Source organism: Malaclemys terrapin, chromosome 5 (assembly GCF_027887155.1).
Source record: "Malaclemys terrapin pileata isolate rMalTer1 chromosome 5, rMalTer1.hap1, whole genome shotgun sequence".
Classification (NCBI taxonomy): Eukaryota; Metazoa; Chordata; order Testudines; family Emydidae; genus Malaclemys; species Malaclemys terrapin.
The window spans coordinates 108,293,598-108,319,888 of record NC_071509.1 but is presented as its reverse complement, the minus strand read 5'-3'; the positions used below and the strand labels follow the sequence as shown (position 1 = coordinate 108,319,888).

General features: G+C 43.7%; 1 protein-coding gene across 6 annotated transcripts in view; it reads right to left on the bottom strand.

Moving 5' to 3' along the window:
- Positions 1–26,291, bottom strand: part of RAP1GDS1 (Rap1 GTPase-GDP dissociation stimulator 1) — a 166,008-nt gene that overhangs the window by 68,079 nt on the left and 71,638 nt on the right. For 3 of the 6 annotated variants that reach the window (XM_054029475.1, XM_054029476.1, XM_054029478.1), the window contains exon 3: positions 5,885–6,007. The exons of 1 other annotated variant lie outside the window; for it this stretch is intronic. In XM_054029475.1, the coding sequence (XP_053885450.1) occupies positions 5,885–6,007 (123 nt within the window). Of the gene's footprint in view, positions 1–5,823; positions 6,008–26,291 lie in introns of those variants that run through there. 2 more of the 6 variants (XM_054029479.1, XM_054029480.1) reach the window with 2 other exon arrangements.

The following is a 26,291-nucleotide window of genomic DNA, read 5'->3' as shown; positions in this document are numbered from 1 at the left end:
CTCCTTTCTATTATATACCCCCATCCTCTCTCCTCCCTGCACATCTGTTTTACCTCCACAAAACCAGTCACCATCTCCTCTCCACTGAAGGGCAGGTTTTCTCTCTTAGTTCCACACATTGTGTTTGGGGGTGGGAGGAATAGTATCTCATTCTTCACCCTTTCCTACAGAAGAGGAGTAAATTTTATTGTCACTCCCTACTCATGTGAGAAGAGAAGACAAGCAGAATTCAGGGCCCACTAGCTGTAGTGAGGACTAAATTTCACTTCAACTGAACAGATGTAGTGAGGAGTGGGATGGAAGGAACTGCTGGGCAGGGAGCAGTACTGCTGGTGTGCAACCCCACTAGAAGATGAAGCAGGTCCCCTGGAGGCCTTGAATCACATTAAAATACCTAACAGCACAGGGCTGACGTGTTACATAGTTGACCAGAGACTGAGGCCTCTTACATCGACCTAATTATGTCGGCATACACGTTACAGTCTTGTTCCCCCTGACGTTGGCTGTCTTGTCAATTTCACGGCTCCCAGCCAGGCTGCTGCCCAGAGGCTCCCCGCGCACAGAGGCAAGAAGCCCAAGGTGGCAAGAAGCCCCAGGCAGCTACACCCCATTCCTGGCTGGGAGTGAGGAGGTGAGAGCCCATGGGGGCAGCTGGGGTCCTGGCGGGGAGCTGAGAGCCCCCACGCCGCCTCTCTTCAGTTAGTGGAAGTGCTCCTGGTGAGGATGCACACCGCCAACAGAAGGAGGGTAGTATGGACATCGGCGGTGGCTGTAAGTTGACCTAACATAGGTCAACTTAGGTTTGTAGTGTAGACGGCCCCTGAATATGAAGATCCCGGCAGTTGAAACCAAGCAGGTCAGCTTTATAGTTAGTATCTTCTAGGGAGGTAAGTGAGTACGGTTATTGTGCAATGCCCAATTCCACAAACCTTTCTGAAAAAATATTTTCAGTAAATTCCATCTTGAGGTAAAGCATAGCAGTTGTGAAATCCATGAGGAGTGCATACATGTGCCCCTTTGAAACACTGATTTTCTGATTGCAGAGGAGGAGATCAAACGCTCATTCTGGAGCTCTCATACCACAGTTGACTTTACTGCTGAAGAGGAAGAAAGAGCTCCCCTGGGAGCTCTAGTCATTGACCAGGACTCCACTGTGCTAGGCGCTGCACAAAAACACAAGACAAAAAGATGTCCTGCCCCACAGAACTTAGAATCTAATATAAGACGAGACCACAGATGGATACAGACAGGTAGATGGAGAAGTACAAGGAAACAATGAGACAATATTGGTTAGCATGATATGAAGTGGTATCAGCACACCAGCATCTGAACTGCTGTCAAGTTTTTTGTAGGCATCACAGCAAAGAAGAGTTTTAAGGAGAGATTTGAAGGAGGATAACAAGGTAGCTTTGTAGATGTTTACGGGGACCTTCTCCCCAGTGCGAGCGGTAGAATAAGAGAGGGTATGAAAGTTCTTGACTGAAAATTTAATAGATGTCTAGCATCATAGGCTGATCAAAGATGAGCTTTGACTGCTCAACAGCAAATGAGGGACAATACGTAGGAGGGAGGCTGAGTCTGAAGGTCCTTAAAAGTGAAGACAAGCAGCTTATGTTTGATAGGAAAGGGGTGACGTGGTCAAAGTGATGGTCTAAGAGAATAGTTTTTGCAGCAGCATTCTGACTGGATATGAGTGGGGAAAGACTGTGATATGATGACAGCCTGGATAAGAGTTTTAGCTGTGTGGAAGGACAGGAGAAGCCATATCTTCGAGACATTATGCAGAAAGAAACAGCAAGAGTTGGATACAGCCTGGATGTGAGGACCTAGAGAGACGTACAAGTCAGAGATGACACCTGGGTTATGGGCCTGAGTCTGAGGCAGGACAGTGGTGTTGGAGAAAGCAGGGGGTAGCCAGGGCTTGGTGGGACAGATTAAGTGCTCTATTTTATCCAAGTTGAGCTTGAGCTCATGGCAAGACATCCACAACAAGATGTCAGACGACAGGCTGAGATTTTAGCTTGGACAGGAGACAGGTCAGTCGCAGAGAGGCCGATCTGTGAGCCATCAGCATAGAGCTGGTAGCTGAATTTGTGTTCGCAGATAAGACCACCCAGGGACAAGGTGCAGAGGGAGAAGAGTAGGGGGCCAAAGGCCGAGTCTTGTGGAACTCTCATAGAAAGCTGAGGGGGGGGGGGGGGGTTGAGGAGGATCCTCCAAAGGACACAATGAAGGAGAAATTAGAGAGATAAGAGAGTCCTGGAAACCAAGGAAGGACAAGAGCTCAAGAAGAGCATGGCTGATGGCATCAAGGGTAGCTGACAGGACAAGGAGGGTAAAGACGGAGTTCTGGGTGTTGGCTAGAAAGAGGTCATTGGAGACTTTGGTGAGAGAGGTTTCAGTTGAATGCATGGGATGTAAGCAAACTGGAGAGGGTCTAGGACTGGGGGAGAGGACTCCAGACAGTGAATGTAAACTGTGAGTTCAATGAGCTTAGAGAAGAAAGGGAGGAAGGAGATGGAGCTGTAATTGTAGAGGCAAGTGAGGTTGAGAGTAGATGGGAGAGCTAGAGCATGCTTGCATTGTGAGGGAAAAGAGACAGAGGAGAATGAGAGAGTAAGGGATGGGATGTGAGTGGGATGAGGAAGATCAGGAGATGGGATGGGGTCAGTGGACTCAATGGAGTATTTAGAGGAGGAAAGCAGATAAGAAACTTGTGTGTCTGTGACAGAGGAGAAAGAGGAGAGAGTTGTAGGATGGAAAGAGGGAAAGGAAGGAAAATTGAGGGAAGGGGGAACTCTTACTGTATTTTGTCAACTATTACACCACTATAAATTTTTTAGTTAACATATTGAAGGCAGAAAAGGTAATACAATAGGGTTTGGTGGATTTATCTATATGGTTTGGAACATTTTTATTTTGGGAAATAATTTTGCAATATAATTAGATTGCTATATGCAGATTTTTGGAGGCTTAAACTATTTACAGATTAGGTAATAATTAGATAATTTTTCAATCTCTCAAGGTACAAAATAGGGTATATATTTGCCCTTTTTTTAATGCGGTCTTTGAACCTTCAATGTCATATTAACTCAAAGCAGCAGAAATTACAGGAATTACTGTTGTGGAGTTTAAAAGGATGGTATATACAGATTGTGACAAACTGGGGAAATGTTTGTATTATTTTTGAGTATTATGTATGACTCAGTTTCCTTGTTCAATTTTGTATTGCTGCCTATCTGAATACATAGCATTAACTCAAAGGAGGCTGTAAAGGGGTTGTTAGAGAACCCAGGAAAGGTAAAACAATGACAGGTAAAACAGCTTCTCAGGTACTCAGCTTCAACGGAGTTAAGATAACAATGACTGGGCCATCAGTTGGGGAAAGAAATTACTTACCTGACTCCAGCCAAGCTAGAATATTCTACTACTCCCAAGGCTAAGCCTAGGATCATTGGGCACCACACAGCTCAAAGACCCTAGAAAAGGGGAGGGTTTTTTGTGTGAGCTGAGAGACCAGGATGCATCAGTGAAAAGGCTGACAGACAGACACAGAGATAGGAAGCCCAATGCTTCAGTACAGGTTGTTTCTGCATACCAGAGAGGTAAGGTAGCCAAGATGAGGAGAAATTTATCAAGGTGTAAGTAGTATGCAGGTGAGTAGGCCTTTCATTGTGTTTGGGGGGGTTGTTAGTTTTGCTCTACCTGCTTGGCAGGTTTGGGTGATGAGTAAATCATGTTTTGTTTTGAAGAGGCTGTATCACTGCAAACACACCTGTCACGGGCTCTAGGAGAAAAAGGGCTTGCAGGTTCCAAATGCAAATAGTCATGGTTTCCTAGTCTAAGTGTGGGTGAATTGCAGAATTCAATCCCAGGAGAGAGAGAGGCCCAAGGCCTGACATCTGTCCAGGTGCATTCAGTGAGACCCTGAGAAGGGGCAGCAGTAACTGTGATACAGATTGTAACTGGTATATATCCAGATAACAACAGCATGCTTAGAATATTAGATCTAATTGACAGCTTTAATAAAATAAATTGGGAACATTTGATTGTATACAGCACATTTTTTTCTAAATGGAATTTTAACTGAGCTGAAAATAACATAAATGTTTGGGATTACATATACCACAGAAAACGGAACAATTTGGTTAAATTTGCTATGGATCCTGACATTAATCCAATACAATAAAGAGTGACTTGGACAGATGACAGCTTCATCTTTCCATATGGAGAAAAGCAAACTCTGAGCCAGATTTATTTTATTTCTCTTCCAAAGTATAAACATGAAAAGAATGCTAACCATTACAATGCAACTTGGGCAAAACAAGCAAATCAACAACCTGTCTCCACACAAGAAACCAGTTCATCAAATTGTTAATTCCCCACTGAGCTCCAGAAAAAGCTGGATCTGAAAGAGCCTATCATCTACTAGAAGTCTTCTTCTAGCCTCACACATCAGATACGGTCACGGGGAAGCTATGCAGGGACTGGGACTGCTGACTCCTTCAGTACCTCCATTAAATGTATCCAGATAGGGCCACTGCCAATCTTTACCTATTCCCCTGGACCCACCACCATTCATGATCCAACTCAGAGGGTAGAGAATGGACTGTGTTGAGTCAGCTCCCTACAGCAACTTCCCTTCCAAAGGAAAAATAGAAGAGGGAGATGGACTCACAATCCAGTGTTTTCCCTAAAGAGGAATCTGCAGAAGGAAAATCAGCTGCCAGGACCCCATGTGGGCAGCTAATGAGAAACATCCTTCCCACCTCTACTCAGCCCCCTCCGAAGGATGGGATGATTTGCAGTCTATAGCTTCTCACCAGTGAACCTCCTTGGATGGGAGTAGATCAATTCTGGAGCTGAGAGAGGTCAATTGCATCTCCTTTTTCTATTCCTTCTAGAGAGTCCTGGCAGTGGCTACTGCCTGCAGATCTCCAGCACTCACTCCACTTCCTCCCCAGCTGAGGAAGTCCACAGGGTTACACAGAGCAAGGTCCATCCAGATGCATATATTTGTATTTAAATAACAATATAAAATTCTATAATGGCCTGGCTAAATAATGTGCTTGTTCGTAGATCTTCGTAGATCACTTCTTGCACCATCTTGGATACAAAAAATCATTATAAAAAGTTTCCCATTCGTACAGTACAAATCGAACAGCACTGAGTTTAAGTGGGGCTGAAAGAATGTTGGGGGGCTTGCATGGGCCCTCTGCTCCGGATCAATTTCACCCATGTTGGAATGTTTAGATCCCATGAACTATTCTTTTTAAAGAAAAAATAATTTTAGCAGAATTTCTAGATTATTTTTCAAATATATATATGTTGTATGGCACCTACCACAAAGATCCCTGATCCTGAGTAAGGGCTTTTGGCTGCTACTGTAACACAAATAATTATCTCTATTTTCGGAGTGACTGATCCTACTATTTTGTCACAGGGCCTGACAGTTGTAATAATGTTGTCGCTGGTCCCAGCCCTAAGAGGTAATTCGGTTGTCCATTTACCACACTTGTACAATCTATTGTGGTAACTGTGTACACAAACATTTTTGTACATGCATTCCTGAAAATCTTTAAAAGCCTTAATATTTTTTTTTGCTTAACAAAAATACACAATAGATTTTTAAAAATTACATATAGCACAAAAGTAAAGACTGAAAACAAATGCTGTTCTGATGTATTATCAAGGGGATAAATGCACTCTAAACAAATCTAGTGGCAACAAAATATTGACAAGACAAAAACAGAAAGGGTAAAAGAGAGACGGATGAAAAATCTCTAATCTACAAAATGAAAACATAAATGAAATAAAACATACTGACAAGTGAGGTGCAAAACTGAAGATGTTCCAGCAGAAAAGTTCTTGTGGAAAACCTCACCATTTTTGGCTACTTCTGCTATGATGTTAGCTACTTTTGCCGTGCAGGAAGACTGTGGAGTCAACAGACTTGCAAACACCTGAAGAATCCCACTTTTTTGGATTTTTTCGCTTGTCTCGGTATCTGAAAAACACACCAAAACAAAAAAATCACTTGCATAATAATTTACAGCCTCTTTTTTTAAAAAAGAGGGGAGAGTAAATTTTGAAAATGTGCAAGCATAAAAATTTAACTTAAATCTAGACCTTGCTTAAAGGTAAGTCTCATGGCAACTACTGTGCTATATACAAGGCCGAGGTTTCAGTATTCAGTATACAAGATGAATGTTTCAGTATTCATCTAACAGTGTTTATTTAATACAACGTTTCAAAGCATTTAATATCAGTTAATCTTTACAAGGCAACTATGTGGCAACTAAAAATGTAGGATTATCCTCATTTTACAAACAGATGGGGAAACTAATGCAGAGAGCGATAAGAAAATCCTGATGAAAGTTTAGGGGACAAAAAGGTCTGTGGTAGTCCAACATCAACAGGCAGGTCTACACTACCAGTTAAGTCGATCTAGTTTACGTCGCTATAGCGTGTGAAAAAGACACCCCCCGGGGCAACACAAGTTACAGCGACCCAAGCGCTGTCCACACCAGCACTATGTCAACAGCAGATGCTCTCCCGCTGACATAGCTTCCGCCTCCTGCAGAGGTGGAATATTATGCCAACGGGAGAGCACTCTCCCATTGTCACAGAGCATCTTCACCAGCCGCACTACAGCTGCATCAGTGCAGCTGTGCTGATGTAGCGCTTCTATTATAGACTGCTCTATGTGACAATAAACAGGTGGTACACTGAGCTGACCAATCATGGGGCAGGTCCACTTAGTACAGAAATAGAGGTGGAGGAGATGCATTCCTCTTGGGCCAGCAGAGAGCTATGTAGTCAGTGCACAAGTCTGAGAGTGTGGGGAAAGGAGACAGAGAGTTATGCAGTCCTTGGTTTCCCACTCTCCATACACACTGGTGTGCTGGGAATTACTGTGCTAAGGCAGCAGTAACACCTCTTCAGCTCCAGTGGCAGGGACAGAAGTGAAACTGGGTTCTCTATGCTGAGTTGGGGATAAAGTGTTTCAAGGGGAACTCCCTACCTCTTCCTTCCAGTTGTCAAGGGACATCTGTATACTGACAAGGCCCACCCACCCTCCATCCTTGGATTATAACCTACTTATAGAATTGAAAAACAACAGTAATTCTAATAGGGATTAAAGCAAGAGGTACTACATACTAAGTATGTGTATTTTTTCTACTGTCAAATGTTTTTACATTTCAGATTAACGTGAGTGCAATATACATATGATTAGATGGCAATTGTTATTTTGTCATTTTATAAATGCAATGGGACTTCTGTTGTATTTGATCATTCATGCTAAAAGTTACTGCATTCTCTAAGAATGTCAGATCAGATACAGTAATTGATGTTCTTGTGCAAAGCAGAACAAATTCATCTGAACTCAATCTGCTGTTTTAAATCTCTCCGTCTCTCATGAGTGTCTTGCAAATACTACAAGATATGCAACCACAAGTGCCAGCTTCTAGCTTTCCCCAAGGGTGCTCAACCCCCGCTCAGCCCCAGGCCCTGCCCCCACTTCACCCCTTCCTCCGCCCCGCCAGAGCCGGCTCTAGGCACCAGCAAAACAAGCAGGTGCTTGGGGCAGCACATTTGCAGGGGCAGCATTCCTGCCATCCTTTTTTTTTTTTTTTTTTTTTTAAACTCACTTCCTCCCCTCTCGTAACGCTGCATAAGCGGAGAACCCATGGGACCCTGGGAGCTGTAGTTCCTTGCCTAGCTCCTTGCCTATAGAGCCAGCCCTGGAGCAGGGAAAGAACTACATTTCCCAGCAATCCCTTGGCAGCTATCAACAGGAAAGGGAGGGGGAGGGAGTGAAGTAGCTGAGCCATGCTGCAGCTTGCTGTGAATGGAGAGCTGGCTGCTAGAACAGGGTGGCACTGTGAGTGGGGGACAAGTGTGCACAGCCCAAGGAGTAGAAGGCTTTGCCCGAGATATCCCCTTCAGAAGACTTCCCCAGACTGGATTAGGGATACTGGTGTGACCTCACCTTGCAGCCCCCAAAGAAGGAATTGGGTGGACTAAAGGGACAGTGCACCTCTCTATCTGAAGCCTAGCAAGGGAGGTACGTGGATCCCACTAGAATTTAAAATGAAAAGTAAGGGAGGGGAGGCTCTACTAGGACCTGGGCAGCTTTAGATACAGTACCAGGCACATAGGAGGATTTCCACTTCTGAGCCATGGAAGCAGAAATGGACTTTTCCTTTCCAGATATAGCGAATATTCTGAAAGCGAATCTAGCACCTGCCTTCCAGATTTGAATACCCTCAAAATTCAGGAGTGCTCAAGCTCAATTTGGGCAGCTGTTACTTCATTTCTCCCAAATCAAATATACTGATCCACTGTAACTTGCTGTAGGAAAAGTAGGATAAAATTGAGCAAGAAATGCTTCCCAGTGATTTTTAGGACTGGAATTGCTATTTTCAACAGCCATTGCTTTTCTTTTTTAGTTTTATTTGTTTAAAAGGAAGACAGTGATTGCATTGGCAAATTCCCCATAGAAACAAAGAGTGGAACAAAAGAATAATAAAGGCACCTCAACTTTTCCTCATTTATGTAGGACAGTCTTATAATATGCATCCCAGACATCCTCCAATCACACAAAGCTGAACATTGTTCCACTTTACTGTAGTTCTGTAACCATATGGGAACCAATCCTGTCTGTGTTCTGTGCACATCCAAAATTCCTGCTGAATGACCCGCCCTGGGAGCGAGTTACCAGTGACCCAGGGCTGGGACAGCAGGAGGGTGCAGGTTGGAGGGGGGGGGGGGGGAAAGAGCCCAGGGCAGGGGCAGCAAGGAGCGGGGTGGGCCCAGGGCTGGGGTGGGGGGCAGCCAAAAATTTTTTTTGCTTGGGGCGGCAAAAAACCTAGAGCCGGCTTTGGCCCCGCCTCTTCCTAGCCAGTTCCATCCCTCCCCCAAGCACCCACCAGCAACCAAGCTCCCCTCAGTGCCTGCCGCCCACTGGCAGCCCCGCCGCTCAACTCCTCCCCTCCCTCCCAGTGCCTCCTGCACACTGCAAAACAGCTGATCTGTGGTGGGCGGGATGCACTGGGAGCAAGGGGGAGGAGTTGATCGGCGGGACTGCCAGTGGGCGGGAGGCACTGCGGGGAGCTTGGCTCCTGGTGGGTGCTAAGCACCCACTAATTTTTTTCAGGGCTGGAGTACCCCTGGAGTCAGCGCCTATGTATGCAACATTCTCACATTGCTTCAAAATAGACCCCCGAACTTGTCAGTAACGGGGGAAACTGGAAGTTGGATATGAGGTATAAACCACTCTTGTTACTAAGGGCACGTCTACACTGTAATTGAAGGTGTGACTACAGCACATGTAGACATACCCAAGCTAGCTTTAATCTAACTAGCATGACTAAAATTAGCAGTGAAGCTGTGGTATCACAAGTAAATAGCAGGGCACCAGGTAGGCTTGCACAGTCCGTGCTGAAACCTGTGGTGCCACATCTTCACTGCTATTGGTACCTGAGCTAACTAAATTAAAGCTAGCTCAGGTATGCCTACACAGGCTGCAATCACACACCCTGAATGTAGTGTAAATATACTTTGAGTATAGGACACTTAGTTGAGAAGAGAATTAACTAAATACCATCAGTTGCAATTCTCCCCCCACACCTCCAACACCTCCACAGTGGCTGCTGCAAGTAAAGCCATGGAAGAGATCCTAAATAAGTGAGGAAGGATAGCAATAATAATAACAACTGTACTTTTGCTTTTATATAGTGCCTTCCAAATCAGTATCTCAGATTGATGGGTGGTATTATCCTTAGATAGGGAAAGTGAGGGCCATGAATCTTAAGTAGGGCTGGTCAGAAAACAAGTCAATTTTTTCATGAAAACTTTGGGCTTTCCCCCTCCCCCCAACCCCCCAACCAAAAGGTGCTCCACAGACCATAAACTGGTAACCTCTGGTTACAGAACGGGGCTGGGAAAGAAAAACCTTGGGTTTGAATTTTGTCTCTGTCACTGACATGCTATGTATGATATTGGAGAATGTGAGGCAAAGAGTGACTTCTCATCTATAAAATGGTGATAACATCTGATTATTACTGAACAGGGATTAATTAACTAATATGTATACAGCACTTTCAGCAGCAACACATGACATAAGTGCTAATTATTATTAATCTATTTACAGGCTTACACGTTAGTTGTGAGTTTTCAGATATGCTGAGGAACCTTATGTCATCATAAGGGAATGTTAATGATCCATTTGGAAGATGTTACAAACAGACCAATTCTGCACACACTTCGCAGGTAAGTTCTTGAACGGATGCATGGATGAAAGAAAACACACACACACACACACACACACACCACTTTTCCAGATAGTAGTTTCATTTGTATCCACGGGATAACAGACCCCTTTGATTTCAGCTGCTAAAGTACAGTAAAACATATCTGGAAATTTGGAGCTCTACTGATCTGTACAATGTGAGCCACAATTAGTAGGCAGGAGGCATTAATATGGTTTCACCTGACACATTGCTGAGATATACAGTATCCAGTCTTATTTTTATGGCCTTCCGTTTGATGGACTCGTTACTGTGCAATGCATAAATTACATAAATAGAATAAAATACGTCCTGCGACCTGCAAAAAGTGGGGGAAATAAAATTAAATGGTGCTCCAGGCAAGTTGTGTGCAGAAAATACGCTCTGATTTTTTTGATTGAGATAAGCAAGTGAGTGCCAATAAAAATACACTCCTCAGCTTACTAGACTTCTGCTGGAAATCTGAATATCAGCTGCAGAGAATGCAAACAGAAATAGCACATTGGTCCTTCTCTTGCTATGGAGCATTATTGAAGCCACCACTGCATCTCCTCCCCCTTTCAAAAACAAAAAACACCAAACAAAATGCCTTCACTCCCCACCCCCCGACATGCACTGGCTCCCATGACCCAGGTAGAGTACTGACACTAGGATTTCTCAACCACAAAGGCAACAGTAGGAGCTAGTTACCATGCCCAAAAGCACTTCCAAGCTACCAGGAGGCATGGCCATGCCTACCATTCCACCCCAACTTGCTAGTACCTGACAGCAAGCGCTGTGGGAAATGCATGCTCTACTTTCACCACCAAGCGGAAGGAAGGCTATACAACACACACGACTTACAGCACTCCCTTTGGCACTCGACCTGCAGCTGCCCTGTGCATACAGAAAGCCACAGAGCATCTCCACTCATCCACTGCATCTCTGAGCAGACCCCACCCTCAGTGCTCCTCATAATTTAGCTCATTGTGCAGAGTATATCAAATCATCTGAAGACAAGTAGAGTTCACTGTATTGGGACAGTATACTTTAAGCAGAAAACATATTGATCTAGAAAAAAGGCAGACATGTTTATTGTGCACCCCCTGTATAAGGAGTCCCCAAATGGTAGGTACTAGTCAAATGCACATCACTACAGCATCACGCACATACCTCTAGAGTAAAGAGTCCTTTTTGCACCTTCATAATAAGCTCAGTTTTTCAGAGGTTTAGAGTTCATCAGGTTTACGTTCTAATATAAACATTTAGGGGAAACTATCAATGGACTGTGGCAAGGGACTAATTTTTAAATTGCTTTCTTAAAACATTTGGAATTGGATAGATACTTCAGCTGTTAAAAAAAAAATAACTTTTGGTAGGGCTTTGAAATACTATCGGAGATAGTCTGACCTCACGTAAAAAGATGGTTTATTTATAACCCTGAAAATGGCTGGTTATTTCTAGTACTCCTCCTCCAGGCTTTACTATTCCTTTTGTTATTAAGAAAGAAGTATTTAGCCACATGCAAGTTACAACATGGTCCTGACAGAGAGAAGCCAGGAAGTGTCAATGGAGAAGGTCTCCAATCAGCCCTTACTTGTCTGCTGGGCAAGCTACCCCACCTCAGAAGAGGCAGCAGCTGGTGGGGGAACGGGCTGTAAATGGTTGTGGGAGAAAGAGACAAGAAGGGCTTTTTTGAGGGATGGCTTTAGATCAGGGTTGGGCAAACTTTTTGGCCCAAGAGCCACATCTGGGTCTGGAAATTTTATGGCGGGCCATGAATGCTCTCAGTTTCTGGCCAATGGGAGTTGCGGGGGCGGCGCTTGGGGCAGGGGCAGCGTGCGGAACTCCCTGGCTGCCCCTACACATAGGAGCCAGAGGGGGGACATGCCGCTGCTTCCAGGAGCCGTGCAGAGCCATGGCACTTGCAGAGCAGGGCAAGCCCCAGACCCTGCTCCCCGTCGGGAGCTCAAGGGCCAGATTAAAATGTCTGAAGGGCTGGATGAGGCCCCCAGGCCGTAGTTTGCCCACCCCTGCTTTAGATGCAAGTGTTGCACAGGAGGAGCTGTCAGGGAGGGGAGGAAATATTTGTGAGGCAGTGCTTCAAGGAGGCAAGTAGCTCATGGCTTAACTTTCGAAGAGTGTGTTAAGATTCTTATTATTGGTTGAGTTGTAGGCCCTGCCTAGCCTGTGGGCTGCACTGTAACTTTGGTCTGAGCTGTGGAGGACTGCAGATGCAGGCAGAATTAAAAAAAATCAACATATATAGTTTTCCTTTTCTCTTGGGCTTCCCTCTAATAACCAGAGGCTGATGTGGTGAGGGCTAGGGACCTCAAGAATCATGGACTAGACGATGAGTCTCACCAACTGAATCGATGCCCTATGGCCTCCCAAGATTGATATGGCAGCAGACTTTTTCATAAGAGGGGAAGAGAGTCAGAGGTGATGAATGACATCTGAGAGCCCTGGAAGGATAAGTTGGATTATTTTATTTGTTCGGGGTCATATAGCATATTACATACATTTATGTAGCGGTACTGCCAGGGTGATTTTAAACACTGCTACTGGTTTGGGGTTTTTTCTCTTGCAGAGTCTCAGCCTTCGGGAAATGATGCCTCCGCAGCTAGCGGAGGCTGATGTCCCCACAGGGCCATGCAGAGTAAGGGCTTCTCTTCACTACCGGGGTAAGTCAACCTAAGTTACTCTACTCCAGCTACGTTATTCATGTAGCTGGAGTCAACGTAGCTTAGGTTGACTTACCACGGTGTCTTCATTGCGCTGCGTCGATGGGAGACACTCTCCGTTCGAATTCCTTCACTCTTCTCGGAGAGGTGGAGTACCGGGGTGCACTCTGCCATTGATTTAGCGGGTCTTCACTAGACCCGCTAAATCGACCCCTGCTGCACCTATTCCAGCAGCATCGATCTCTCCAAGTGAAGACCAGCCCTAAGAAGAAGATTTCAGATTATTTGAGAACTGTAAAAATGTTAACAGTTTAAACATGTAAAACTGTGTAATAACCTCACACTTTCCTATTTGTTCCTTTGGCAGGCATTGGAGAAGACCAGCCTGGTTTTCTGTGCTGAAGCAATGGTGGGAGTATTATTATTTGGTTACGGTGAAAGAGTGTATGGAGAAAAAAGGTACTATACCTTTAAGGGACAGGCTATTAGGGATGAGTTATATAAACAGGAACAGAAAACAGAGCAAGGGAAAGAGAGAAGCAGAAGTCAGGCTGGCTGCAGTTGCTCTCTCAGACACCAGGAGACAAGCCTAAATTGTCTCAGAGACTTGGGTGTGGACTGTAAGTTTGGAAGGCTTGAACCCTGGGCGTGATGAACTATCGTAATGATTCTTGGCCTGAAACCTTATTAAAAGGGGACATGGCATCTGGTTATTCTGCGTTGTCTTCTCCTTGCCTTGGGCTGTTAAAATGGAATCTACTGCTGCTCCACTTAGAGAAATTAAGGTGGGGTCGACGTGCAGTGCCACATTGGGCCACAAGGGGGTGCTCAAACTGCCTGCACCTTTACAAATATGTGCTAGGCACTTTCCAAACTTCTTGTTATTTAATGTTTTTGGTGTAAAATTTTATGAAGGCTCTATTGCGTTACCATGTACTATCTCTGGCAGAGCCAAAACCCAGCTGGATCACATTCCTGCTGCTTTTAGGTCTGCTGGGGAAAGGAGAACTGGGCAGAGCCAACACCAGGCTCTTCCTATTCTCAGGCAAATCTGAGGAAGAGGGAGATCCTGCAGGGCCAGTGCTAGACATTTTTAACCATCTTGCCTAAACCACATAGATAATTCCCTTCGCACTATTTAACCATGGCTTTAAAAATCTGACATGGTGGCCAGCCTGGCATTCCAAAGCCACTCTGCAAAATCCCTTGGCTGTAAAGGGACTTGAGAAGCTTTCTTTGAAGGCCTAATTTTCAGCCTGCATGCATGCACTGTATGCATAGTGCTTCTGAAAACTGACACCAATCGCTGAGTGCAGAAAAATGCATATCTATTGTTACTACTGTGTACTTGCAACAGTTTCTTTGAAAATCGGGCCCACTGCAGGCAACATAGTGTTATGAGCTGGATGAAATGTTATGGGTTGAGTTAAAACCTCATGGAGACTTAAAGGTGTGAGCTCACCCTTGAATTAACATAACTGTAACCATAAACTCCAACCTAGGATGTGAACCCATGCTGGGGGTTTTGGCTAAGTATTGGGTTTGGGGGGGGGGGAGGTGAGGGGGTTGTCTGTGAAGAGAGATTACACTGAAACTCTAGGCAGACAAGAACAGAGAGCCGAGGAGAGGCAAGAAAGCCAAGAGGCTTGGGAGCTGTAAGCTAAGAGACTGCCCCATTTATTCTTGGTTCCTTCTGCAATCAAAGACACAGAACTTTATACATTCCTTGTAAATAAACAAGATTGCTCAAAGACAATACCAGACTCCATCAATTTCTACTTCCAACTGCAACATCCCCCAGAGCTCCAAACTCTGGCTAGGCACTTGGGTTGAAAAGAGGCAACAATAGTATATTAAAAAAACGAAGTGGCAAACATGGAGAAATAGAATTAAGGCTAAGCCTTCTGCCATAGACTTCCCTGTAGTTGCTATGTATCAGCAGAAAGAGTATGTTAGATCACACAGGACCAAAACCCTCTTACTGACATAGCAGGATGATTAAAATGTGAATTTCCTTGCTTTTCATGCTTCATGCAGTGCCTGCAGTGGGAAGAATGAAGGATGTGGGTGAGTAGCAACCTCTTTAAGGCTGCAGATCTAAATTGCAGAGTAGAACACTGAGGCTATGTGACTGGTTAATTAAGTAGTAGAAATCACCACAGAAAAGAACCAGAGACCCTCAAATGAAGCTGTTCACTCTCTCTCAGCTGTATTTTCTGTTAACTTTGTGTTTCATTCTTTACATCTCTACATCCTTTCTTCCATCCTCAAGTATAAAAAGAGGGGTGGGAGAAGGGATAATTCAGAAGAAATGCTGCTACTTGGCACTTGCTAGTAGGTGAAAAGTACTGAAATTCAGTTCCTGCTCCCTTGAACAATTAGTTTGTTACACCATTATTTTGGTGTAAGGTGTTTTGTATTTTAATAGAAAGAGTTTAGAATAAGCTTCAATACAGATGGCTAGAGATGGAATAATTTCCACAGTACAGAACTTTACAGGGAGGAGGGAGTGCACCACAGAATTATAAATAAGCAACTCAAGCAACTTCACTATTGCCTTCTTTATTAAACCAACCATGTTTGTGATTTATTGTTTTGAAAAACGCACATATTGTTTCTGCAAGGACATTTTATAAACCTCCTGCAACCACTGTAGAAAATTACCTTGACTTCATAATGTCACTCCCACATGAACTCCTAAGAGGGAGAGGAGGATGAATGGCTAAACAAATTACAATGAGCCACATGCAACACGACAGAAAGCATTCCACTGGGTCTTTTAGCAAGCTGGGTGAGGGAAGGGGACAAAGAAAATGTTATTGCCTGGCATATCCTCATAAAACTATAGACACAGATGCACGCAACCAAGAACATGTATTTACAGTGCATTGCCTACCACAAGGAGCATTAATTATGCACGGCCGGCTCCAGGGTTTTGGCCGCCCCAAGCAGCCAAACAAACAAACAAAAAAGCTGCGATTGCGATCTGTGGCGGCAATTCGGCGGGAGGTCCTTCGCTCCGAGCAGGAGTGAAGGACCATCCGCCGAATTGCCGCCGAACAGCTGGACGTGCCGCCCCTCTGCAAAGTGGCTGCCCCAAGCACCTGCTTGGTAAGCTGGTGCCTGGAGCCGGCCCTGGCATTATGCATGTCTGTCTTTCATTAGCCTCCTGACTTATTCTCTGCATATCCAAATCTAGCGCCTAATCTGACTAAAGAAACATAAAAAGTGGCTCATAAAGAACATCAATAAAACAAATGATGGGATCTCATCTGGAAAGGCATATTGCTAGTAAGGGAAGATTTAGCCTAGCCATGACTGAACCTACTTATGGAGATCCATTTTTACAGAATACTGCCACTAATAAAATAATCATCCCTCTTTGTATACAGAAATAAATATAAATATCTGAGTTCCCACTGGCATGTCCTCCCCCACTAGCTACTGTGCTCCCCACAAACACACATTTGTTGGGAATTTGTTTCTCCATCTGCCCTACAAACTGGATCCTTCAAAGGAAGGGAGAGGGGATTCTCTGTTAGCTGTGTGTTTCCAGCATGACTGTTGCTAAGACAGTGCCGGCTTTCTGTTCTGCCTCCTTCAGCAGCAGCCGAGAGAGACCACCCCTATTTCTAACAGAGAAGTAGAGTCACAGTGCATGGAGATTTCTATGGGCATGCCTATGTGTACAGTGCTGCAGCGGCACAGCTGGTGAAGAGACTCTATGCCAATGGGAGAGCTCTCTCCCGTTGTTATAATAAAACCACCTCCATGAACAGCAGAAGTTATGTCAGCAAGAGATCACTGTGCACACAGGTGCTTATGCCGGCATAATTTACGTCACTCAGTGGAGTGGTTTAAGCTATAATGTAGACATAGCCTAAATAAAATATCAGATTCAAGATTTTTAAAAAATGAAAGACAAACCAACCCAGATCGGGCTAATACTCTAAAACCTCTACCCAAAGCTTAAAAGTGAATTGGGGATGAGAACCACCCTTTAAATAGTCTATTGCATGCATAAACTGTCCATTAATTTCACACTCTCTTGTTTGGTTCTCTACAGGGAAACATATGCACATGAGTATTTGGCATACTTCACAAGGAATGAAAGCTGATATCCAGTTGGGCCAGTTATCCATCTATATCCCTCTGAAAATACAACTTATTGGATCAAACTGTTGGCAATTTTACTTTATATACTAAACTTGGATGAAAGTCTAAGTCTGCCCCCTCCCTTGTTTCTACCAATCTAACTTGTGTAATCTTGGGGAAGACACTCAATCTCCCTGCATATCAGTTTCCCCCTCTGTAAAATGGGAATATGATGTCCGTTTTGTAAACTGCTTTCTTCAGATCTGGTTTAGAATAAAAATCAAACCAAGTCTGAAGGCTGTTAAAACGTACTGTAATTTACTAAATTTCTATGAAGCAACCTGCTATCTTGAGTCTGCTTCAAAATATCCCAAAATTAAGAGTACAATTTTGCTATATCTTTATTGGGAGAATATCTTCATAAACTAAACAATTTTTGTCCTTCCCTTGTGCGATTACTTAAGACAGGTTTCACTACCTGCATTGATTAAATACAAGTCTAATGATACAAAGAGATCATATTTTAAGTCGTAAGCACATCAGGCAGTGTTACGGATGAGCTTTCAAACAACTCTGCATTGCTTGATGTCTGAATACTAGTTTTGGCAAAGAAGTTTTTGCTTTGCTTTTGTATTGTATGTTAAAAATAATAATTTAAGAAAAAAGTTTTGCCAGTGGAACTTGTAACTTTCATTATCTGGAATACTAATGACCTATACCTTTTGAGGAGAATATATAACACAAACTTTATTTGGCAAATTGTGTATTCAAGGAATTGCATTGGAATTTAACACTTGGATAAACACCATTTAATTACTTGGCACTAGTTAAATTCATTACCATTAAGTGGAATTTGTTAAATACTAACCTCACTAAGCAGCAGTGATTACCACTCGGTATCATTAGGTTAAGCCAGTCTCCTGGGAGACATTCCAATAAAGCAGTCATCCTGATTTAAGCCTGGTCTATACTAGAAAATTTAGTTCTGTTTCACTATGTCAGTCAAGGGTGTGAAAAATCCACAACCCTGAGCAGCGTTGTTAAGTTGATCTTAGGGTATGGCTACACTTGCAGATGTAGAGCGCTTTGAGTTAAACCAGCCTTTGTAGAGCGCAGTAGGGAAAGCGCTGCAATCTGTCCACACTGACAGCTGACAGCGCACTGGCATGGCCACACTAGCAGCTCTTGCAACGGCCACAGAGAGCAGTGCACTGTGGTAGCTATCCCAGCATGCAAGTGGCTACAACATGCTTTTCAAATGGGGGTTGGGGTGGGGTGGAGTGTGACAGGGAGTGTGTTGTGTGTATGTGGGGGGAGAGAGAGTGGGTTTTGGGGGGCTGAGAGTATGTCAGCATGCTGTCTTGTAAATTCAGACAGCAGCAGACCCCCTCTTCCCCCGGCCTCTCTCTCTCACACAGCATTCCACAGTAATGGTTGCTTTGTCTCAGAGCAGATAAAATATATGGAGATATACCTATCTCATAGAATTGGAAGGGTCACCAAGTCCAGCCCCCTGCCTTCACTAGCAGGACCAAGCACAGATTTTTTCCCAGATCCCTAAGTGGCCCCCTCAAGGATTGAACTCACAACCCTGGGTTTAGCAGGCCAATGCTCAAAGCACTGAGCTATCCCTCCCGCGCAGCTGCCAGAAACAGAGCTTTCAAAGGGCATATCGCATTCCTGCAGTGACTCCAAAACAATACAAGAGTGGCCACTTGACTTAAGGGGATTATGGGACATTTCCGGAGGCTGATCAGAGCGCAGTAATGGAACACCTCATTCACACTGACATCTGGGCGTTTCAGCCAAGGTGCACCAAGCGTTAATCTTCTCGCCGAGGTGGAGTACCAGGAGCCTCTAGCCCTGGAGTCAGAGCGCTCTACGTACCTTGCCAGTGTGGATGGGTAGCAAGCTAGGGCGCCCAGGGCTACTTTAATGTGCTCTAACTCACAAGTGTAGCGAAGCCCTCAGTCCCTGTGTAGACAGCAATAGGTCGATGGAAGAATTCTTCTGTTGATCTAGCTACCACCTCTCAGGGAGGTGGATTAACTACACCAACAGGAGAGTATCTTCCATCAGCAAAACTAGTGTCTACACTGAAGAACTACAGATGCAGCTCCAGCTGTGCCGCTGTAGTGTTTTAAGTGTAGACAAGCCCACAGTGTGATCAAATTAAGTAGAATGTACTGTGACAATATTTTACATTTGTTGGGTTCTATCCATCTAGCTTCCGCACTAATCTGGGTGGTAATAATCCCCTTGGGTTCCGTCTGCTGCCCTCCTGGTTTGGCCGGGTACTGTCTACTTAGAACTCAGGTAAGTGTTTAACAAATTCTTTAATAAAGATGTGAGGCTACAGACACCAGAGCTCTGCGGACCAGGCAGCGTCACGGGTGACGTAACCTGACCAGCAGATAGCTCCAACGAACTGGTCACAACATACACTATATATATTAATAAAGTAACCGATCAATACAGAGCCAGGCAAATTGATGTTACGTAAACAAAGTAACCAATTAATACAGACCATGAGCCGTTGTTAGGTAAACTGATTAACCAGTCAAGAACTGTTGTTAGGTAAACGGGTACCTTTCACATGAATGATAACCCTAAGCAAGCTTCTGAGGCCTGTGTACCTCAGGCCAGGAGTCCCATCTACACATATGAAGACTCACAAAGGTCACATAAGACCCCTTGATTTGACAGCCCCAGGCTGCACTTACTCTGCTGGCCATATCCTGGTAGCACACCCTACAATCTTTCTATAGCACTTTCATCCCAAAGTACACCTCTACCCCGATATAACGCGACCCGCTATAACACGAATTCGGATAGAACGCGGTAAAGCAGTGCTCCAGGGGGGCGGGGCTGTGCACTCCGGTGGATCAAAGCAAGTTCGATATAACGCGGGTTCACCTATAACGCGGTAAGACTTTTCGGCTCCCGAGGACAGCGTTACATCGGGGTAGAGGTGTACTTTCCAAATTATACATCTATAGTACCACTGAAATAAAGTAGCCTGAGGGGCTTATGGTGCAATAAATATAGTAAACTCAATGGAACTCTACCTTGCTGAATCAAGCTGTTTGATTTTAACCTGTAGGTCCAGGAAGCATAGGTTACTAAGGCAAGGTGTATACTAGAAACTTTTGCTGGTATAGTAGGATCGATTAAGGTTGTGAATTTTTACTACATTTTTAGCCTGGCAGTTATACCAACAAAATAGTGCTTTTACTAGTATGGCTTATTTTGCATGAGAAACTGGTATAAGCTATACCATCAAAATAATATTTTTGCCAGAAAAAAGTGGGTCCTACACTAGGAAGGTTTGCCAGTACAGCTATATTGTTTGGTGGAGATCAACTTTTCCACTTTTTGCAGGCTTAATTTTTTTAGTGACCAAAGCTGCATTTTGGAACCAGGCCACCTTGTTACCAGGTATCAGGAATATTTCCAAGAACAAAAGTTAAGCGGGAGGGCTCTAACTTAGCATCCAATATCAAACTGGTCCTTTGACCCAGCTCGTATCAGAAATTCTTGATACAAGGGCACTCCCAAAACATACCAACAGCCAATGTAGCACCAAGGGAGTTACATTTCCAACAGCAGTCAGCGTTTATGAGGCCCACTACCATTAGCCTATGTGGGAATCAGTATGTTCAAAAAAGTGTCTATTGGTGACTAAACCATAGTCTCGGGTCTATAGCTGCTTTTTTATCATTAGATACAATTGTATTGCAGTCGGTCAGAGATAACAGTGATTACTTGGATTTTTTTAAAATCAAATCTCTATTCCAATCAACTCTCAAATTATCAATCTTTGGCGGAGTTTTTTGGGGCAGAAACTCATAAAAGGATACTGCTGGCTGAGTAAATCCAGGAAGTTTTCTCCAAAATGAAAATATATATATATTTTTTGCATTCAAGATGTTCTTTTGTTACTAATCCTGTCTTTCTTAAATGGTTAAAAATGATCATTAAAAATTGCATACATTTCCCCCTCTTTAAGGTGTTTATTGTTTGCATTGCCTTCATATGGACAATGAATGCACAATAATTTTAACTTTTATATTTAGACAGTTTCACTATGTAGTTCTCACGTGCTAGCAAAAGGCTGCAATGCTTGGGTTGCAAGGAATGGGGTGGGCAGGTTGAATAGTTATGTCCAAATCAAAAACTGTTTCCATTACATTTAAAAAATATACTGCTAGTATGAATATTTTTATCTATATAGATTTTGTAAAACTATTTTGATTACAAAATCTAAATATTCATATTAGGTTACGATATACTGTCCTTTTAACTTCCTCACTCATTTCACTCTCCATCAGGAAGCCCAGGTTTAGATGACCCTCAGCAGAGACATTGCACTCGGGAACAAAATGAAAATATAACCACTAAAGATGTACACGCTCTCTGCATCTTTCTTCAGCTCACTGTGACTCATTGTTACATAAGAACTGGACCAGATGGTGATCCACTGAGACTACAAAACAGGCTGTATGCCTTTTGGCCCTTAACCTGAAAATGCTTCACCATGTGCACAGTATATACACAGGTGCGTAAACCCTACTTGTATCCTCCTTAAAGTGAAGAAAAATGTTTGCAGGATCAAGGCCTTTGTTTATATTCATTTTCCTTTCTGTACTATAGAACACACAGTATGTAACAGTTTACAAAATATGTAACTGTATTGTACATGCTGAGCCAAATCATCAGCACCAGCAATTTCTGCTGAAGCCAACAGGAATTAGAGGCTCAGCACCCCTATCAATTCAGATAATTATTTTTTGTGTATTAGTTTTCATTCAAAAACATTTTTATATCAATCCGCTGCTCTCTCATTTCTTCTGCAGCTTTATTCTTCTTACTCATTCTTTTTCTCCTTTACTAGCTCTCCTGTCCCTTTCCACTTCCATCTCCTCCTTCTTCCTCTCACTCCCTCTCCTCCTTGTTTTGAATAGACTCATTTAAGGGCATTGTCCTGCACCACTGAGGCCCATAGGCTTAATCCTGCTTTTAAATATCCACTATCTAGACTTTAAAGTTAACTTTAAGCATATCAGTGTTTGGAGGATCAGCGCCTGCCTGACTCTGGAAAGTTAAAATGACTTATCACAGAAAATTGTCAAAAATATACACAGGAAACAAACAAACAGAAAAGTGCTCTCCTCTCTGATCTCTTTCAGTAATAACTGTAGGTGTCACTTGCAATAATAGTAAGTAAAACGTTTCACAGAGAACTGATTTTTTAACACGAGGTTGAGTGGGTTTTTTAGTCGACTTCACTAATCTGATTTGAACTTTTTTAAAGGTATGTACATTTACTATGAGACAATAGGATGGGTACATTTAAAAAAAAACTAGGGGCAGATTATGCCCGTAAATCCATCACTGAGGGGATCCTCCAAATGCATATCTCACCCAACCCATGCAACAGGGACCATTACCCACCTCTATGGCACCATCCTTAATTCCTAGGACCATGACGAAGGTTCTCCATGGGGTGAGAACCTGCACAGGTAGTGGGGGCTGGGTATGCTTGCTTAGCTGGCTCACATGCTCAGGGTCTAATTGATCATCATATGTGAGGTTGGGAAGGAATTTTGCCCAGGTCAGATAGCCTTTCTCTGCAGCATGGTTTGCTGTGAAGGTCCCTTGCTTGGATTATCTGGGTATATCTTAATCACTTTCCTGCCATTGCAGGGGCCTCAGGCATTGATGCACTTGGTCCTTCCGATTCTCTACCTGTGACACGTTATAGTTCAGTCTCCTGTGGGCTGCAATACTTTGGTCTAATTTTGGTTGTTGGGTTTTGTGTGCAGGTGCTGGGTGGTGCTGGCAGCCTGGGATACACAGGAGGTCAGACTAGATGATTTGGGTTCCCTTCTGGCCTTAAACTCTGTGACAAAAAGGGAAGGGCATAGGCATGGGCATGAGGGGTGCATGCTGTCTCCCCAACCAGCCTCATGGAGCTTCCCTGTAGCTGTATTATGTGTTCCAAAGAGCCCCCTTCATGGTGGGAATTTCCCTTTAAGTGGTTCCTGGGAACAGCTGAGCCCAGAGGCAGTCCCTTTTTGCACAGTTCCAGTTGAGCTACACTGCCAGGAAGTGAGTTGAGGGTCTGCTGAGGGCACAGAGCTGGCCTAGAGGCACGGGACTTTTGTGCAGATCGCTCTGGCTTCTTGCATTTCTCTTGGGATATGCAGGGCTTCGTGTTGGGCTCTGTAGCTCAATCCTTGGGGAGGCAAATCCTTCCCTTCCCACACAGAAAGAACAAAGAAGGAGGGACTCTGCAATAAGGTCCCCATAGAAAATTCCTTTCCCTTCGTCTCCCCCGCCGTCCCTCCTCCCAATCAGATTTTACCATGGAAGGAGGCGATCTGACCCCAATAATAAAATAAACTAGTATGCACTGAAGAGTCATACAGTGAACTGTGTCCAGTTTTTCCATAACACAGTTATACTGAGATGGAAAGAATGCCACCTTTCTCCTCTAAAGAAAATTTGTGCTCCATTTTTGCTTAATTCTGGGAGTATACTCCCACTATATGGAATTGAAAATGCTACTTTTTGTAATGTGGACTTGCAATCTATAGGGGATGGGGCAAACACCACTAAAAAAATAATCTTAGGAAAGCTTTCATTAAAAAAAAAGAAGGCAGGTTCTGTGACCAGTAATCTCTGATTCCCTCTCAAAACAATTAAGCTAACCTCTGATCACTTCTTCAGTATTGCTTACACAGATCTCACAGGATGTCTGGTGCAGCAACCTTAAGTCACCTTAGTTTAATTTTTTACAACACTGAACATAGTTTTCTTTTGTTAGAAATTAGGTTTCACTACTGCAGAGTTAAAACAGTTCAGTCTTGATAGAAGGACAGTGTTTGGTGTGCATTATTCACCTGTTTAAAGAGTTTGATATATTGTCCATTGAGCTGTAAACAATGTCAAAATATTTGTTTCTTTTACAACTGAAGTCCTTGCTAATCCTGCACATATGCAGCTGTTTTCTGATCTTAAAATTCCTTTAACCGATTCTTAAAATAGGGCTTATTGGTGATCATTAAGTGGAACTTGATAGCAGACAGCAAAGGCATCTAAATTTTTATGACTGTTTTACCAAGAGAGACCCCATAACACAGCACAATTAACATGAAAGAATCCGACTTTCCTAGCCATTACTACAGGTGACAGCAACTAGCTGGCCACCATTAGCACAGGCTTCACTGTATATACAAGCCAAACAACGGCCTGGTCTACACTACAGAAGTAGGTTGACCTAAGGCATCTTACGTCAACCTAATAATGTCAGTGTCCACGCTACAGCCTTGCTCCTGCCAATGTAAGTGCCCTACTACACCAACATCATAACTCCACCTCCAGGAGAGGCGTAGGGCTTATGTCGGTGTAGTTAGGGCAACACAGCGTCCCTGTAGACATTATGTTATTTACATGGGTTGTTGGCGCTCATTCTTGTAAATTTCACGGTTCCCTGCTGGAGAGCTCGACTCACAGCTCGGACTATCACCTCTGGGCAGGTCGGGGGCTCCCACTAGAGCCTGGCTGCACCCAAGCTCCTGGCTCCCCGCTTGGAGCCTGGCAGCCTGGGTGCAGAGGTCGCTGCTGGGAGCCCAGATGGCGGCCATGCTCCCAGCAGGGAATGCGGAACCAAGAGACCAGGAGGGAGCAGGGAGCCAAGAGCTCGGTGGGGTGGATGGGGAGTCAGGCTCCTGGCGGGGAGCTGCATGTGGAGCTGAGAGCCTGGGCTCTCAGCCCCCCTGCCCAGTGGCGGATTAATGATTTTGCCGCCCTCGGCCACATATGAACTTATTAAACATCAATATTTTTAATATCAACACCAATATTTTCACTTTTTACTTCACTACTACTTTCCACTATTTTTTCTGTCTCGCTGTTGGCACTAACTGATACAACAAAGGAATCTATTTTGCACATTTTTGCTATCATTCCATTTTCCCTTTCTTTCTTTTGTATAGCTTTTTTTTTTTAACTGAGAACCGCTTAATTTCTTCATTATTAACATTTAGGATTCTCGCGAGTATGTTTACTAAATGGCGTCGTGCCATCATTGGTGGTTTCAATATGTGCTATGATTGGTAGAATTGCAGCGTCACTGATGCAGTGATTACAAAAATGCTGCTATTATAAATTTGCCGCCCATGGCCTAGGCCTTGTCATCCTAGGCGATAATATGCTGCTGTGTGCGCTCTCTCTCTCTCTCTCTCTCTCACACACACACACACTCTCTCTCTCTCTCTCTCTCTCTCTCTCAAGTCGGTGGAAGCACTCCCAGTGAGGACAAGCATCACTGACAAGATGGACATGAACCACCACAGTAATTCCTGCAGTGGCTGTAAGTCGACCTAACAGAGGTCAACTTACATGTGTAGTGTAGACATGCTCAAAGTAACTGATGAGCACTTAGAAAAATGCCACTATTAAATGTTAAAGGAGTGTCCATCTGCTCTCTAAATTTCCTTCTGCCATTTTGAGCACAAAGGGTAACCTTTTCAAAAGTGACACAAGAGTTAGGAGCTTAAGTCCTATTTTCAAAAGTGACTAATGAGCTTTCAATGACTACGTGCCTAAGTGACTTTTGAAAATGGGACTTAGGTGCTTATGAAAATTTAACCCAAAATCATTTGTGGATGCAAACAGCATTTGTGTGCACACAACTGATAGCATCAGCATGTGCAATTTCAAAGTTTTAGGCCATCCAAAAATTTACATATGCAAAATTATTTTCTTTTTTTTATTCTCCCACACACTCAGGTGTTTAGGGCATCAGTGTTTGCCATTTATTTTGGTCTTATGCTGGTCTGTTCAGGCTTCTGAGTGTCATGTTGATGGATTTGGCTTTTCACTATTGTTCTGCAGTGTTTCTCTAGGTTGTCCTCTTTTTTTCTTTCCAGGTTCATCCACATTATCACTTGCCATGGAATTTGTGTTGGTGGCAATCTTAAAGTGTGTTCTAAATATGTCCATCATTATCATCCTCTTGCCATATTTGATGCTTTAGATTGATTTACTCTATTTAGAATTTCTGATGTTGCACTAAATTCTTTCCAGTGAACTCAGAAGATATTTCACAGGCATTTAGTTTGGAATGACTTGATCTTCTTATCAATTTCTGTTGTAGATTTCCATGACTTTGCTCCAGAAAGGAGGACAGACATGATACTGATGTTAAAAATTTATATTTTTGTGTCAGTCCCAA